This window comes from Thamnophis elegans, chromosome 1 (assembly GCF_009769535.1).
Source record: "Thamnophis elegans isolate rThaEle1 chromosome 1, rThaEle1.pri, whole genome shotgun sequence".
In the NCBI taxonomy this organism is placed as follows: Eukaryota; Metazoa; Chordata; class Lepidosauria; order Squamata; family Colubridae; genus Thamnophis; species Thamnophis elegans.
Genome location: NC_045541.1, coordinates 21,236,541 through 21,253,439, shown reverse-complemented (window position 1 = coordinate 21,253,439; position 16,899 = coordinate 21,236,541). Strand labels below are relative to the sequence as shown.

The following is a 16,899-nucleotide window of genomic DNA, read 5'->3' as shown; positions in this document are numbered from 1 at the left end:
TATATCCGATATAGTTATCTTTACATATCTGTGTTCCTTTTCCAACACTTGCATGTAACATTGACACAATATCTGAAAACTAATAGGCTGCTCAAAATATACATCACCGTTCTTTAAAGATGCTATAAAATAAAATATTTCCTTATTTGTTTTACTTCCTTTGTGAATGACAGCGGCTCTTATTGCTGAAGAAACAAGATATTGTTTCATTTAAAAGGCATCATGTTCAAAATATGTTAGCAGTGCTCTCTCATCTGGTTCTGCCAGTCCCTTGGCATGCATTTTCAAAATAATAAAATATGAGATTTGGGAATGAGGCTCGGGCTAAATGTTCAGCTCTGAGCATCATCTCTTGTTATACTGAAGAAATTAAACATTCTCCACAATTGCTTGAATGCAGTTTTAAATTATATGGGTATATTATTGTTGTTGGTAATCTGACTTTTTTATTGCATTGTCACATATTGTATTGTGTATTGCATGGTATCAATAATTTCTCTTATCAGACTTGAAATACCATACCTGAATGTTTTTCTGGAGGCTTCTGATGCGAACATCACGCCCTTCCACTGTCAAATTAGCATTGGACATATTTCCACCAGCCACTACTGTGTACTTCCCTGAATCAGACATCTTTGTAGATGTAATTAAAAGACGATGAACAAATCTTTCCCGCTGAACTTTTACTCTAAAGGCAAATTCAGAAAAGGGAAAAAGAACTTTTAGAAAGTTGTCCCTAAAATATTTTAGAAAAGTTAGTATGGCTTCATAAATTTCTTAAGTTCATAGTCAAAAAGAGCCAAGAAATGGCAGACAATTGTTAGAGCTCTAGTTTACAGGATTATGCATATATCTAATCCTGAACAGAGACCACAAATTACAGATTGTCCATTTATTTATTTATACAATTTATATGGCCTCCCACATCACAGAAGGTGACTCTTTAATCCTTAAATTATCTGGAGCAAGTAAATATATCAGCATTTTAATTTCTTAATGCAGGGGTTTACAACTTTCACATGAGACAGCTCTTGAATGCCATCCCCCCCCCCCGACACTCTCACTTCAGAACTTCCAAGTTAAAATCACTGGAAATTCAGCAGGAATAGAAGCAAAAAGCAATGGAAAACCAATTTGTAGGACTCAAGTAGGTTTAACACAAGGTCTTTTTAAAGATCTGTAAGCAGAAGAAAAATGATCCTATTTTTTTTTTGCTTCAATCCTCTCTAGTGGTATCAAATATTTCCACCCTGCTCACGATGGACTTCAGCTGCCCCCTCCCACAAATTGTTAAAAAAAATCCCAATCTATTGAAGGACGATGGATAACATCAGTTGGCTCATGGAAACTCTTTTTGTCTTTCTTATCCTATGACAACTTGCTGCTTACAGCAAGGAATCATCTCAATATTCCCTACCCAAAAGATTGCAATACATCTGCTTAGGTGATAGGTAATATGGCTAGATTAAGTTAGGCAAGCAAAAGGTAGCATATTTTGCGCTAACTGAAATATTTTGGATCTGCTGGTTTTGGTTAATAATTAATTAAATAACTAATGATTATTTGCATTTTGTGATACCCATATTCAGCTGACTCAAACAGCTGGCTTACTTGTCTTAAATGCTAAAATTAGCTTGTACAGGAGATGAAGACAAAGCTGCCCTGACTTGGAGGAGAACATTAATAACCAAAAACTAGGGACGTTTCTGCATTGATCTTAAAGTTTGTGAAAGAAGAAACAGATACAGCAATCAAGAATTATGATTACTTTTTTTCCTGAGAGCTGACATGTTACAAGCTTGAAAATTAGCTGAAGAGTTAGGCAGACTGGCCAAAAAAATATAAAATCTGTATTCATTATCTTCTGCATAGTTTTCATCAGTAGTTCACATGTTGTGTACCCACATAAAAAAGTAGATGCAACTCTAAAGAAATTACCGTACCTATCTCCAAGCTGAAGCTCCTGTCCATCTTTCATCCACTGAACAGAAATGTCAGGTTCTGAGATTTCACATTCAAAAACAGCTCTTTTCTTCTCCACCACTTTAATATCTTTGATGTGTTTTCTAAATTCAATATGGCGGGCTAGAAAAGTTAATACAGGTTGTTATTAATAGCTAATATGAGTCAAAAAGATTAACAATTATAAATTATGTATTGTCAAATGAATCTTGCTTCTTTCTCTCCCCTTCAGTAGCCCATATGACTCAGCCATCTGTTCTGGAAAGTATATAATGCTCTAGATTCTAGAACAAACAGGGTGACACCTAGAAGTTGCAGGTAGAAGTGAATCTGTTCTATTGGTAGATGGAGGCACTTTAAATATCACCTTATTTATGAGGTTACTACAATTTCTTTTTGTTCTGCACTGGAATCTTGTCCTATTTATTTTACTTCTTCCTTGTTTTTTCTGCATTATTAATCATAGCAATTTACCATAATTCCCAGGCAGAAGGGAGTGAACGACTCTTAATATTACGTACAATTTTAAAAGCAGATAAGAATAATTTTAATTAATTATATACATACAGAAATTTCTAGTATCTGACTTCCAGTACAGGAAACACTCTGTAATTGTGCATATTATCTGCATTTGACATTCATATCTTAACTTAATTAGCCAAGAGATGAACAAGCCTTTTTGCCTCTATCAAAGCTATTCTGCAATGTTGAACAAATCAAAATGTCTCATTAACCATTGTTTCAGCTTTTGATGATTGGATGATGGAACATAGGACACCCCCTCTCTATTATATTCCATAAGGAGGACAAAATTGAAGAGAGAGGAATTTGGAGGAGGGTGAATGGATACATTTTGGGGGAGATTCAGAGACAAAGCTTAGGAAAACTTTCAGCAGAGATACAAGAATATATTTGGTACTACATAATTCAAGATACAGATGACAGACATCTTGCAGTATTAAATTAACCTGTATACAACCTATTTTAAGTGATGTACAAAAAGTTGTTTTTTTTTAGGATTAACTATTAAAAAGTTTTTTTTTTAGGATTAACTATTAATAAAGTGACCAAGAGTGACCAAGAGTCCTATATTTCACCCATATCTGAACTGGTCATATTATCTCAATGACATTAAAAAAAGAGGAAAAATAGATTATATGAAGATTTAGGAAGACTGATAAATCCTTGGCGATTTCCCACAGTTAATTTTGAAGAACAAAAAGGTAAGCAAAGACCAACCATAACTGAAGCAAAAAATATGGTTTCCCAGCTATGGAAGAAGACAGAATATTCTAGAATGGGTTGGATCTGAAAGTGATGATTTTGTGGTTTGTGAAAACTATGGTGAATTTGATGCTGCTTGGTTTAGTTACAACTGCCTATGTTGGAAACAAATTTCAATCATAGCTTATCAATTGAATATATGAATATATATATATATATATATATATATATATATATATATATGCATATGCATATGCATATACATATACATATACATATACATATACATATACATATACATATACATATACATATACATATACATATACATATACATATACATATACATATACATATACATATATATATATATATATATATATATATATATATATAGTCACAACCCCTGGTAAGCCCCAATTATGGGAGGAAGCTTAACTGCTTCCATCATCTGTCAATCGGCTCGTCACAAGAGTCCATCACGACAGAAACCCAATATTTTTACTGTTGCCTTTGTTATATATGTGTTTTTTTATTTGTGCTGATAAATAAATAAAGGGAGACTAGTATAGATCTATTTCAAGCTATTTAGCTCTCATCAGCTAGCCATACCCTTACTGGGAATATATATATATTTAAATATATATATTTAAAGTCACAACCCCTGGTATGCCCAAATATGGGAGGAAGGTCACACTTCCACTCTCTGTCCTTCGGCTCATCACAAGAGACCATCCAGACAGAAACCCAATATTTTTTACTGTTGCCTTTTTGTTACATTTGTTATATTTATGCTGATAAATAAATAAAGGGTTCGATTCCCAGCAAGGGTATGGCTAGCTGATGAGAGCTAAATAGCTTGAAATAGATCTATACTAGTCTCCCTTTATTTATCAGCATAAATATAACATATTAACATATTAACATACATACATACATACATACATATATATATATAAATGTATGTATGTATGTATGTATGTATGTATGTATGTATGTATGTATGTATGTATAGTTGTTGACTAATGTTAGACCACCTGTTGAGGCAAATCTAATATTATAGTTCCTGAAAGCTAATCTATGCTGAATCAATGTGTTAGCTGAGGATCATGTGTAGGCCTGCCTTGATATGAATAAATGAAGCTTGAGTTTTGACTGGGTTGCTTCCTCTCTGAACAATGTCTGTAAACAATACACATGTATGAAAACAATCTCTATGTAAACAAACCAAAAAATTATAAAGTGCATAAAAAGAGGGAATACCTTCCACATATAAAGTTGCTGCTGATGCTGCTTTGCCAGCAACAAATGTGTATTCAGCAGCGTCTCCAAAATGGACGTTCCTTATTGAGAGTGAATGCGTAAGTTTCTTTGTTCGGATTTGGCATCGGTCAGTGGACTTTATTTCCACCCCATTCTTCAACCATTTATATGTGATGCCTTCATAATTGACAGTGACTTCAAATGTGATTGTATCTTTCTCTTCTGCATTGATGTCTTTCAGCATAGATGTAATTAGGACAGCTGTGGAAAAGAAATAATCAGTGAAACACTGATTCAGTGTTGTTGACCTCGATTAGGATTAATGGCTAATAATAACAGATATTTAGGATCACAGCAATGTACAACTGGAGGATTAAAAACCAATTGTTCGAATCCTTTCCCCAAGGAAGTGTAATTATTTATTTGCTGCATTTCATTCTTCAACTCCAACAAGATTGGAATGGCCACCAAGAAATGTAGGGACTTCCTACAGTTATACTAAGCATGGTCAACCCTCAGACCAAAGGAAAGCAGCCCATTTCTGCTCTAGATGTCCATTTTTTGCTTGCTCTAGCTTTTATTCAAGACAAAAGCCAGCCGGATGATCTTTGTTTCTATAAAATATCATTTCTTCTTTCCAGTTTCAAACTTACGTTTGACCGTTAAGGTTGCGCTGACTTTATCATTCCCACAGATGAAGGTATATTCCGCAGAATCTTCACTGCTGGTATTCACAATGTTTAGCTGGTGGAGCTTCCCTTGAACAACTATTTTAAACTTCTCACTCATTTCAATTTCTACTCCGTTTTTCAGCCACACAGAAGGTACATTGAAATGAGACACCTCACACTCAAAAGAGGCAGTTTTAGTCTCTGGAACCTCAATATTTTTCATAGTCTTTGTAATGTGTACCGCTGTGGAAGGTAATATTAAAAAGTAAAGTGAGACAAATGTCCTCCGGTGCGAAATTTGTTAATGACACTTAAAATGTATTTTAGGCTGAAGCCTTTTTTAAAAAATAACTTACTTTCCACAAAAAGCTTAGCTTTGCACTCCAGTTGTCCCACAACCGCTGTGTATTCTCCAGCATCAGCAGGAGATATATTCTGCAGGGTCAGTTTATGAACTTTCCTTTGAGAACTCATTCTGCATTTGTCACTTGGCTTGAGCTCGATGTTTTTGTGGAACCATTTCACAGGCACAGCGTCGTGCGATACACTCACTTCAAAGGAAACAACAGCATTCTCCAGAGCAGTCACATCCTTTGGCTTTTTAATGATTTTAACAGCTGAAGGAAGAAATTAGCAAACATTTAGTCATGATACTTGACTTTAATTCCCAAGTAGGATATTGGCCTTAGAAAAGGAACAAGTAATAGTGGCTTTTCAGAGTTTAAAATGGAGGCGGTTGAAAGATGCACCACTGGCTGTAATAGGCACGTGCTGTTACAATTATCTCTTTTTCTGAGACTCTCCAGGATACAGTAAGAGAATGTGAATGAATATACTTATTAAGAGCAATTGTGCTTCTGGTCCTTTGATTATTAATGCCATCAAATTTACCTCAGTCTACTTGGTTGACTTACTTTCAACATGGAGTCTTGCATTTGCTCCTATTCTTCCCAGTTTAAAACCATAAACGGATTCATCAACTACTGCACAGTTCTTCACTTTCAGTGTGTAAGTAGTTCCATCCACCTTGATTTCATATTTGTCACTAGAATGTAGCTCGACACCATTTTTAATCCACTGGACACCTTTCACATTTGGGTGAGTAAGTTCTATTGAAAATACTGCATCTTGTGTTTCTGTCACAGTCAGGTTCCTTAGTGTCTTTTTGATCTTGACAGCTATTTAAAAAGAAGAGAGACAGAATTATAAAATGAATAGTTACATGTCTAATGCAAATCTAATATTGTACCCAGACTTTATAAAATAATATGAAAAATAAGTGAGGAGCTGGTGATTCTCAGGACAGAAATGTCAGTTATACAAAATAGCCTGAAGAACACAAAATGGATTGAGCTTTCTGTGGGCATAAGAAGGGAACTATACACTCCCACTGATAAGGGACAACCAGCAGCTTAATATGTCTTCATTCTAATTTATAATAAAGATTCTTATCTAATCATGTTTTGCCAACAGTCTGAAAGAATTCAGCTAAATTCAAGCCTAGCAGTCTAGTTAAACTATGCACAATTAGGAGCATAAGATGTACAGTTAAAGCCTAGCCCAGGAGAGGCTGTGAGGTAAAAAAAGAAGCAACAGTTGTCTCCCATTTTCTTACAGAAACTGCTTTGCTCAGTTTTTGGTCTCCTTCCTTCTCATTCTTTCCTCCACAGGATATTTCATCTTCGGAAAAGAATTTGGGTGGTCCTTAGGGAGGTTGGAATAGGTCCGGGATGGTGAACCTATGGCACGAGTGCCACAGGTGGCACGCGGAGCCATTTGTCAGGACACACAAGGCGTTGCCCTGTCAGCTGGCCAGTGTGCATGCGTGCGCTGGCCAGCTGAGTTTAGCCTTTTTTAAAAGCATTTTTTGCTCTCCCCAGGCTCCAGAGGCTTTATAGGAGCCTGGGAAGGGCAAAAAGAGCCTCCCCCCTCCCAGAGGCCCTCTGGAGGCTTCAAAAAACGGCCCTATGAGCAAACTGGAAGTTCGGGAATGGACAGTTTGCTCGTAAGGTCAGTTTAAGCCCTCCGGAGGCTTCAGGGACCTAACCAGCCCTACGAGCAAACCGGAAGTGACTTTTTGTGCCCTTCGGAAGCTTCAGGGAAGCCTCCTGAAGGTCCCTGATGCCTCCGGAGGGCCTCCGAGGGTGGGGGGCAGGGAGGCTTTTTTTGCCCTCCCCAGGCTCCTATAAAGCCTCTGGAGCCTGGAGAGGCCGAAAAAAGCATGCAAAAAATGGGGGGGGGGAGTGCCTCCCATGTGCGCATACGCATTGGGGGGTTGCGCATTGCATTATGGGTGTGGCACGCCTGCGCACAACCCCCCTGTGCTCCCCACCTTATGGCACGTGAGCCAAAAAAGGTTCGCCATAGCTGGAATAGGTTGTTATCTTTTACTCCTCCCACCTCACTCCCACTCAACACTTCTTAAAATTCATTTTATATTATGCTCTTATTTTTCTTTCTATGCAGTGAGTGAAAGTTGTATCTCATTCTTCTTTGTCTAATACTGCTTTTTATCTGTTTCACAATGGAACATTTGAAAAATCCCATTCCACTTCAGGACTAAAGATGGAACTAACAATATTAGATTCTGACATTAAAAATACTGAATATGCCTATACATGTCCACTCAAAAATAAATCCACCGTACCCAGAGAGATATCTATTTAGAACCATAGTCTCAAATTCCAGAAAAAAAAATCAAGTATCAAGTAAGATAACAAATACATGTCATCTGAGATGAGGTTTCCGCGATTACTTACTTTCAACCTTCAGCTTAGCTGATGTTTTTGAAGATGCCACTTTGAAGGTATATTCCCCAACATCATCCAGTTTGCTGATTGGGATAACAAGTCTCCGTTTCAACCCATCAGATTCACTTTTGCAGCGATCTGTCATTGTAAGCGGCTTTCCATCTTTCAGCCATTGGCCTACAGATTCAGGATTGGCTACTTCACATTCAAAAATAGCTTTCTGGGACTCAGCTACTGTGAGATCAGTGAGGGGTTTTGAAATGGCACCACCTGTGAAAGAAAGAGAAAAACGTTTATCCACAGTATAGGACTTCAGTTGGACTCCACTTTCATTTCATTTTTATTTATTTATTGAATTCCTATAGCTGCCCATCTCGACTAACGACTCTGGATGGCTCACAATTCAGAAACACATACTACAATTAAAATCTTAAAAACATTTTAAAACAATAAAAACAGTAAAAACCATTTCAACACAACAAACATTAAAACATCAAAGTTTGAGTAATACAAGCAACATATCTGTCCTGTTAAAAATGTAACCAGGGAGCCCTTGGCACTTGTAGTGCACTTAACTTGGAAGAATAGCAGTGGTGGGTTGCAGGCGGTACGCCCCGGTACGGGCATACCGGAGCCTGCCCAGAGCACTGGGTACCATTTCGGTACGGTGCTCCAGAGGGCCCATCCACCCGCGATCCTTACCTGTCTTTAAACCCTTTGGCGCTTCCACACATGCGCATGGTGTGTACAGCGTCTGTGTGACGCTCCACCGAGCAGTTGGAGCATCATGGAAGCTCGGGAAGGCGTTGCTGGATGATAAGATGCATGCACGCACTGCACGCATTCATGTGGAGGACGCCGGGCCTCCAGAACCCACCACTGGAGCATAGCCAGGTCTTTAAACTTTATAGAAGGCTAACATGGTTGGGGCCATCCTAATCTCAGAAGAGAGGATGTTCCACAGAGCAGGGGCTGCTACAGGAAACACTTGTCTTCTAGAACAATGGGCTGACATTATTTGATGGGACATTATCTGCAGCATGGCCATCCTATTTAATCTAATTAGACAGGTAGAAACTCTTCAAAAAGGAGGCACCCTCCGAAGCCATGTGGTAATTCTTCTTTATGTGGTAATTCCTGTCTATAAAAGCAGTGACATTCTGTTACTATACTTGGAGCCCAAACCTACTCTTAGATATAGCTCACTTCCCCTGATGGCTGATATGAAATGGCAAAAAAGGTTAATTTTTGGTTTTATTGCTTGAGTAGATTTTTCTAACTAGATGCTAAAATTACTTAGGTGACCTTAGATACTGTGTGGAGGTGTGTATCTTTGCTGGTTCCCTCCCCGCAGACATGGAATGCATAGGGCTGGCTCTATTCATAAATAGGAATGGCCTTCTAAGATGTGCTCCAGAGCTCTACAACATGCTCTGTAACTGACCTGTGGAAAGGTGGTCATAAAAAAAGGAAAATGAAATGCTAATGGAACCACATCACACTTGGCTGGATTTGCACCAGAGGTGGACAATCAGCAGCTTCCAAAGGCCTTGGATACTGCCCTTAAAGACTTGCAAAGTCTTGCAGTGTGTACTAGATTATTGATTTTAATATTGTTAAATGGATGGTTGGGAAGTAATCCTATTGCTTATATTTCATTCTACTTAAAAATAACACTAAACTAAAGGGATCAATTTGGTTGTCGTTGTTTTGGTCTTCGTGTTGCAATGTATCCTAGGCACACCACTCAAAGGTAGGGTGCAGCCTTCACCTCCACAAAATTGTGCTAGTTATGATGGCCAAGAAATGATTTCCTCCACAATGTTTCCATGGGGCATGAAAACTAAGTAAAAAAGGGGAAGTGGTATATTCAAACACTGAAATTCTTAAGACACATTATAAGCCCATGATGGCGAACCTATGGCACTTTGTGGGCACGTGCGCCATTGCCAGCTGCTCTTCTGCATCGAATGCCCAAGCCAGAAAGGGTGTTTGTGCCGGAGCCCCGGAAGCTCAAAGATCAGCTGGGTGGTGTGCATGCACGCACCAGCCATCTAGTCTTTGGGTTCCCAGTGTTCAGCACGTGTGAACACCAGCGGGCCGGTGCACATGTATGTGCTGGAAACCAGAGGTCTATGTGGCATGTGCACTGGCCAGCTGGTCTTTGAGTGTCTGGGGCTTTGGCATGCACATGAGCACACGTGCATTCCAGTTTGGGCACTCAGTGCCGAAAAGATTTGTCATCACCGTTATAAGCTATCGTCCTGTATTACCTGCCTGCAGTTGCCCAAAGGGTACCTGGCTCTTTGTGTTTGGAAAATCCTGGAAGATTGCTTCCATTTTTGTCCCCTAAATTCACCCTGAATTTTTGTAAGTTTCAACTTGTAACAATGAACTGAATTGCAAGCACCTTAACAAATGACTGGGCATGTTGCATAAGGGTGGAAGTTATATAGCGAAATTATACTGAAGATGTTACCTAGCCTGGTAATGAAATGTTTGGAAACCAACCCACAAGCTGAGAGAATGAACTTCTACCCCTCATCCTACACTCGAGCTATAGATATTCGCCAGCATCACAAACATTGCATGCAACTAACCTGCTACCACCAGTGTCCCAGAGGTCTTCTTTTCTCCAGCATAAAATGTGTATTCTCCTTCATCATCTTTCATCATGTTGATTACCGTCAGCTTATATATTGTGCCGTGTGCCTCGATCTTGTACTTGGGGCTGGCTTTGATTTCTTGGTCCTTAAAATGCCATAGGACATCAATCCCAGCATGGGACAGCTCAACTTCAAAGGTGACGTTCTGGGTTTCAGTACAGGTGATATCATGAAGACCTTTAATAATCTTAATTTCTGTTTAAAATAAACATATAAGGGGGTTAACAGTTTTGAATTCCTATTATCACATCCTTGCATGAGCAGAATGCCTGCACGTTTGAAGAATACATACTTTCAATTATAAGATTACAGCTGGTTTCCACTTTGCCAACAGCCAATTTACACTGTCCTTCATCTGATGCATATGTCCTGGTAAAGACAAGTCGTTGCTTCATGCCCTTGGAGACTGCATGTATACGGTCATCGGGCTTTATTTGTTCATCATTTATATACCATTTGGAGGAAGATACATCAGGGACAGAAATTTTGCTCTCAAGGATGGCTTTTGTGCCTTCAATAACATGGACATCTTTCAGAGGAACAATTATCTCCACACCTGCAAAACAGCATAAAATAGCCATCATAAAAGTGTTACATTTCAAGCATTCCAGATTTAAGATTCTTCCTCAGGGTCATATTAATACGTTTCCTTCCTGCTCTTTAGTTGGGAGGAAAGTATATTGATATAAACTGCCCTCACAGGCTATCTTTAGAGTGCCTCATCAGCGGGGCTGAGAGATCTATTGTTTCATGAAACAAACTCATCGATGTGTCTTCTGGAAGTAATTTGTACACTGTAATCTAGGCAATTTCCAGGTGGCATCATCTATGAAAATGGGAAATAGAAGATTGATATACCTATGCTACCCCCCCCCCCCCCCAGCCTGTAAAATTCTGCCTGAGGGAATGGAAGAGCAGATTGCTCTCAGTGCAATTGGATTTCTAGATCATTATTTCCTGTCCTCCCCTAAAAGTAATTTCTATCCCAAATCAGTTTTGATTGAGCCAAAAAAAAACCCCAACCCTCTTCTTCCTCTCTCATCTCTTCTGTCTCCTACCATCACCACTGCCATTCCACATTTGTTTTTGTGAGGGCAAGTGTCCACATATCATATACTTCCTTTATAATTTCTCCAGTATGCATGTCCATGAATACACATGAAACAAGATACACAAACACTGCCTGGAAAGTCTTTCAGTCTCCTGGAAATTCAATATTCCAGTGAGGAAAAAGTCCAGGTGTTCCTATAGTCAAAACCAACATGGAGGCCCAGTGCTCTGCAGCCAGAGGGAAGGAGGACATATCCATAACAGACTAGCTAGGGCAACTAAACCTAATCCTAAATAGATGATGTCCCTGACTATATCTTCCCCGTCTTATCCCAGAGGTTCGCTAGATTGTCTTTATGGAAAGTTTTTGCATGTGACAATTCTTGATGGCAGATCAGGTATGAGATGGAAGTGATGTCACGAGAACATATGTCTTTAAAATATTAACAAAGTGCTCCATGCTGCAGCAACAATAAAATATGCCTTGACTTAGATTTCCTTTTCTTTTTTCTCATTTCCTTTGATCTCTTTTATATAGTAGTTATTACTTCATTTTTGCATTGCCTTAATTTTGCCCTTGGAGGATATGGTTACAAGATTCCCAAGGAAACTTACTAGAGACAGAAACATGGCCAGATGTTACAAGAAGCAGACTAGGGATGTGAAAGGAGTAGGCTCCTCTGTCTTCTTTGGTCGCATCTTCAACTAGGAGCATATGGGACTGCTTATCTATGACAATGTGGATACGATCACTTGGTTGAATTTCGGCGCCATCCTTCATCCAGACACCTTCAACGTTTTCTTGGGAGAGCTTCACTTCAAGTTGTATAATATCACCTTCACAGACCTTCTGATCTGATAGACCTTGAAGGACAGTCACGGGTCGTGCTGAGGTATATGAAATAATAATAATAAAAAAAACACAACACAGTTATTCCTGATGAGAAACAGTGGCTATGAACTATTTGTAAGGCAGGATCAGTTTCTGTGGATGGGCTTACGTTTCATCTTTAGTTTACAGGAGGTCTTTTTCCCTTCTGCCACAAAGGTGTATTCTCCTTGGTCTTCTTTAGCAACATCTTTAACTGTAAGGATCTGACGACCCCGGCGTGAGGTTATTACATATTTATTATTGGGTGTCAGCTCAGTGCTATTATGATACCACTTTCCTTCCACATCTTCAGGTGAGATTTCACATTCTAGTTCCCCTGAGAAGGATTCTGGAACTTCGATATCCTCCAATTCTCTTATAAATTCAACAACAGCACCTACATCCAAATATTGACATTTCAGTAAATTGCTATGAAAATTCCCCAGCTGGATTAAACATATGCTCCACTTTAAAGTGTTTTCAATAGCTAACAACAAAAGCTGGTAACTTTGGATGGTATAGCAGATATCAGAATAAAAGCATTTCCAGCAAGATTTTATTTTGTCTCAAAACCATCTTAATTTAGACATAATTTTCATTAAAATGCCTGGTTTTATAAGTGTTTATGGCTAGTTTAGGCTATACCCTGTCCCCTAGGTTTCTTTAGATTTCATGTAAATAGTGCACCTCCAAAAGTAGCCACCCATCATATTTAGCATATTGAAAAAGAAATCAAAGAAAGCTTGTTTGAGAGTCATGGTGGCACAGTGGTTAGAATGTAGTGTTACAAGCTACTTCTGAGATTTGAACTGCCAAATTGCAGGCAGCCGGCAATCAGCAGAAATAGACTGCAGTACTGTACTATAATCACTGCGCCACCATGGCTCAGTGCTTAATGTGCAGGCTCCATTAAAAGTCATATGTCAAGGACTGCCTGTATTATGCTCAATAATGACCAGCTATGAAGAGAAGCTCAGAATGACTGGTTGAAAACTCTGGATGGAGAAACTCCTTTGAACAGTGCAGTTCATATTTCATTTCTATACAAATATATATGGGCAAAAAAGCATGAGTTAAAACAATTTCTGTCCTCACCTTCTACAATTAGTTTGGCTGTTGTTTTTACAGATTCGTCTTCCACAAGGGCACAGCTGTAATCATCTTCGTCAAACTTGTCGATCATTAGTATGGAAAGGAAGTGGCCCTTCCTATCAGAATGTGTTCGGTATTTGTCTCCAGAAAATATCTGTATCCCATCCTTGTACCATTGCACTTTAACAAAGGGCTCAGAGGTTTCACATTCAAAGGTTGCCATCGAATCTTTCTCCTTAGCGGTGACATCTTGTAACTCCTGCATAAATACGATATGCTGCTTGGCTGCCAAAACAAGAAAAAAGATATTGAAGAGGGATGGAAGGTTTGAGCATGACGGCATGAAAGCAGTGACGTGCGGTGAGGTTTATGGCTGGTGAGGCAGTCCTCTCCCCCGACACCCCACTGACTAAAGCACTTTCTTTCGCCCGCCTGTGCTCGCGGCAGAGCTCAGGCGGGCTGCCATGAGCTCAGGCGGGCGAAAGAAAGTGCTTTAGTCAGTGGGGTGTTGCGGGAGAGGAGAGAATGCCTGACACTACAGCTTTAAACAGAATGACAGAGCTGAAGCCTCTAAAAAATGTGCCCTCTACTATGAGGCAGGAGAACTGCGTGCCTCAACTATCTCAGGATTTTTTGGGCTTTTAACCCTCGCTTAACTCTGCTCGAGCACCTAAAAATCAGACTAGATGAGGCATGCAGTTCTCCTGTCTCATAGTAGAGGGCGCTTTTTAAGAGGCTTTTTTAAACAGGCAGTCATTCACGGTGTAGCAGCAGCTAGCTAGCCTAACCTCAGCATTTGCCTTTTCCCGTTTACATTTTTTTTCCTTTTCATGATTGACAGTGATGAGGCTGTGCCTCCCCTGCCTCCCCTGACTGCACGTCACTGCATGAAAGCCAAGATGAAACACAAACAGAGGGGATTACTTTACCTTGTACTAATAAGAAAGCATGACTGGAGGTTTCACCGGCTACGTTCATAGCTTTCACCATTATGCTGGCAGAATCCTCTGCTGTGACATCTCTTATGACCAACTCGCAAATGGTATCTTCTGGCCAGTACCAATAGATGCGGTCTGACCTCTCAATCTGCACACCATTTTTGAACCACTGGCATTCTGGATCTGGTTTGCCTACTACTCGAACACGGAAGTGGGCATCCCTTCCTTCACTTATTGTCTGGCTTTGTATACGCTCAAAAATCTTGGGAGCCTCCATGCTTGGACTAAGTTGAACTTTCTCTGGCTTGATGGTTGGAATAGTGATTTTGCCTTCCGCTTCTAGGGCTTTCCTTTCCTCCTCTGTTAACTCCTTGGTCCAATGGAGAAGTTCTTCCTTTGTCTTCTTAAGCAACTCTTCGTATGATTCATCCTTCTTACGAGATTTAAGCTCCACAGCGGTCATAGCTTCAAAGTAGCCCTCCTCAGTTCTGCGCTTGAATTTACTGCGGAGTTCTTCAGATTCTTCAGATACTTTCTCATGGCTGACTTTTTCTGCCTTTTTCAGCTTCACCACTTCTTTGGTAGTTGCCTCAACTGGTTTGTCAATCTTTTGGACGTCAAACAGAAGTTTTCCAGGCTCTGTTGTTGGAGCTTCATGCCTAGGCTCGGGTGCCCGACGAAGTACTGATCTGAAATCTTCTCTCTGTTGAATTTCGATTTTCACTGAATGTTCAATTGAACCTTCAGGGTTTTCTGCAGATATTTTCACTTCACCTGTATCGTATGTTTTGCAGTCCACAATGTCCAGGTAGTAGATTCCATCATAACGAACTCTAAACCTTTTACTTTTACGAACAAGTTGTCCATTGAGGTACCAATTGACTTTTGGTAGTGGGTAACCAGTCACCCGGCAACGGAATCGTGCAATTTCACCTTCAACGACTCTTGCAGGTTCAGGAAACAAAACTATTTCTGGCTTTTGTTTCACTTTTTGATCTTCTACCACACCACTAATGCCCCCTTCATGGGCCATCCTTTCTAACTCTTCGATGCGCTGAAGACCCTTCCTGCCTTCTGGCAACTGAGTTTCTTCAACCAGGCTTTTCTCATCTTTAACGATGAGAGTTGCTGATGTATGGTCTGTACCGTATTTATTTGTAGCTCTGCATGTAATCACACCACTGTCTCTGGGATAGGAAATATCATAGTCAAGGCTGCAATATCCAAATTCATTAATCATCCGAAGTCTGTTTGCTGCCTCTAAAGGCTTGCCGTCATGTAGCCACTCTACTCTCATGGTGGGATCACCAATGGGTGTGAGTCTACAGTCAAAATGGGCTGGCCCAAAGCGTTTGAGTCTCAAGGAAGTGAGTTTTTTCTTGAAAAATGGCTTCTGTTGCTTTTCTTTGTCATATAGGTCTCCTTCCTCCCATTGTTCTTGACCATAACGCATATGGAGAGGTTCTAATTCCGGTGCTGCAATTTCTTTTGCTCTGTATGTCCCCCTGGGAATGATTAGCCTTCTTTCTGGTTCAGGCTCAGCAAAGTCAACTTCAACATTGACTTTACATCGTGTAGTGTCACGTCCGGCTTTATTAATGGCAGTCGCAGTATACCACGCGGCATCATGTCTGATCGTGGACTCAATCTTCAAGGCAGCTTCGCCTTTTGTTCCTTCAATTCTGAAAATCAGAATGGGGAGAGTTAAGTACATGAGTTTAACACAACTTTTCAGCCAATTAAATTATTTATGAACGGTGTTTACAGCGCCCCTTCTATCTTCTAGCATTTGGTGAATGCAGAATTTAGAAAAATGTATCGTATTTTTCAGAGTATAAGACGCACCTTTTTCCCTAAAAAAAAAGAGGCTGAAAATCTGGGTGCATCTTATACATTGAATAAGCATTTTTTTGCCTTCCGAAACCCCACCCCCTTCCCCAAAATGGCCACGCAGAGTCTTTAGGAGGTTTTCAGAGTGCTCCTGGGGGCTGGTGAGGGCAGAAATGAGTGAAAAACAGGCAGTTCTTTGCTAAATTTTGTCCCCCACTCCCACAGCCCTCAGGAGCACTCTGAAAGCCTCCTAAAGGCTATACATGCCCTTTTGGGGACAAAAAATGAGCCATTTTTGGCAGGTCTGCAGAGTGAAAAAACCTTTTTTTAAAAATTTGTCTCTTCAAACCCTTTATGACTAAAGCAGGACACGCAAGCATGCATGAGAGGTACTGTACAAGTTGGGTAAGGTGTGCAGGGGTATGCGAGAGGAGCCATATGGATCAGGTAATCCCAAAGGTCCTTTTTCAAGAGGCAACTGGACTTTCTGGTTTTTCTTTGACGATATTTTGCTTCTCATCCCAGAAGCCTCTTCACCTGTGATTGGAGAAGTGAAACATCTTCAAAGAAAATCCAGAAATT

General features: G+C 39.9%; 1 protein-coding gene across 1 annotated transcript in view; it reads right to left on the bottom strand.

The window, feature by feature from the left end:
• Positions 1–16,899, bottom strand: part of LOC116522425 (titin-like) — a 309,289-nt gene that overhangs the window by 258,668 nt on the left and 33,722 nt on the right. The window contains 13 exon segments of the mRNA XM_032237329.1: positions 523–688; positions 1,944–2,085; positions 4,450–4,710; positions 5,103–5,363; positions 5,477–5,737; positions 6,035–6,298; positions 7,880–8,140; positions 10,471–10,731; positions 10,829–11,092; positions 12,202–12,474; positions 12,588–12,854; positions 13,553–13,834; positions 14,479–16,169. Coding sequence (XP_032093220.1) covers positions 523–688; positions 1,944–2,085; positions 4,450–4,710; positions 5,103–5,363; positions 5,477–5,737; positions 6,035–6,298; positions 7,880–8,140; positions 10,471–10,731; positions 10,829–11,092; positions 12,202–12,474; positions 12,588–12,854; positions 13,553–13,834; positions 14,479–16,169 — 4,654 coding nt within the window.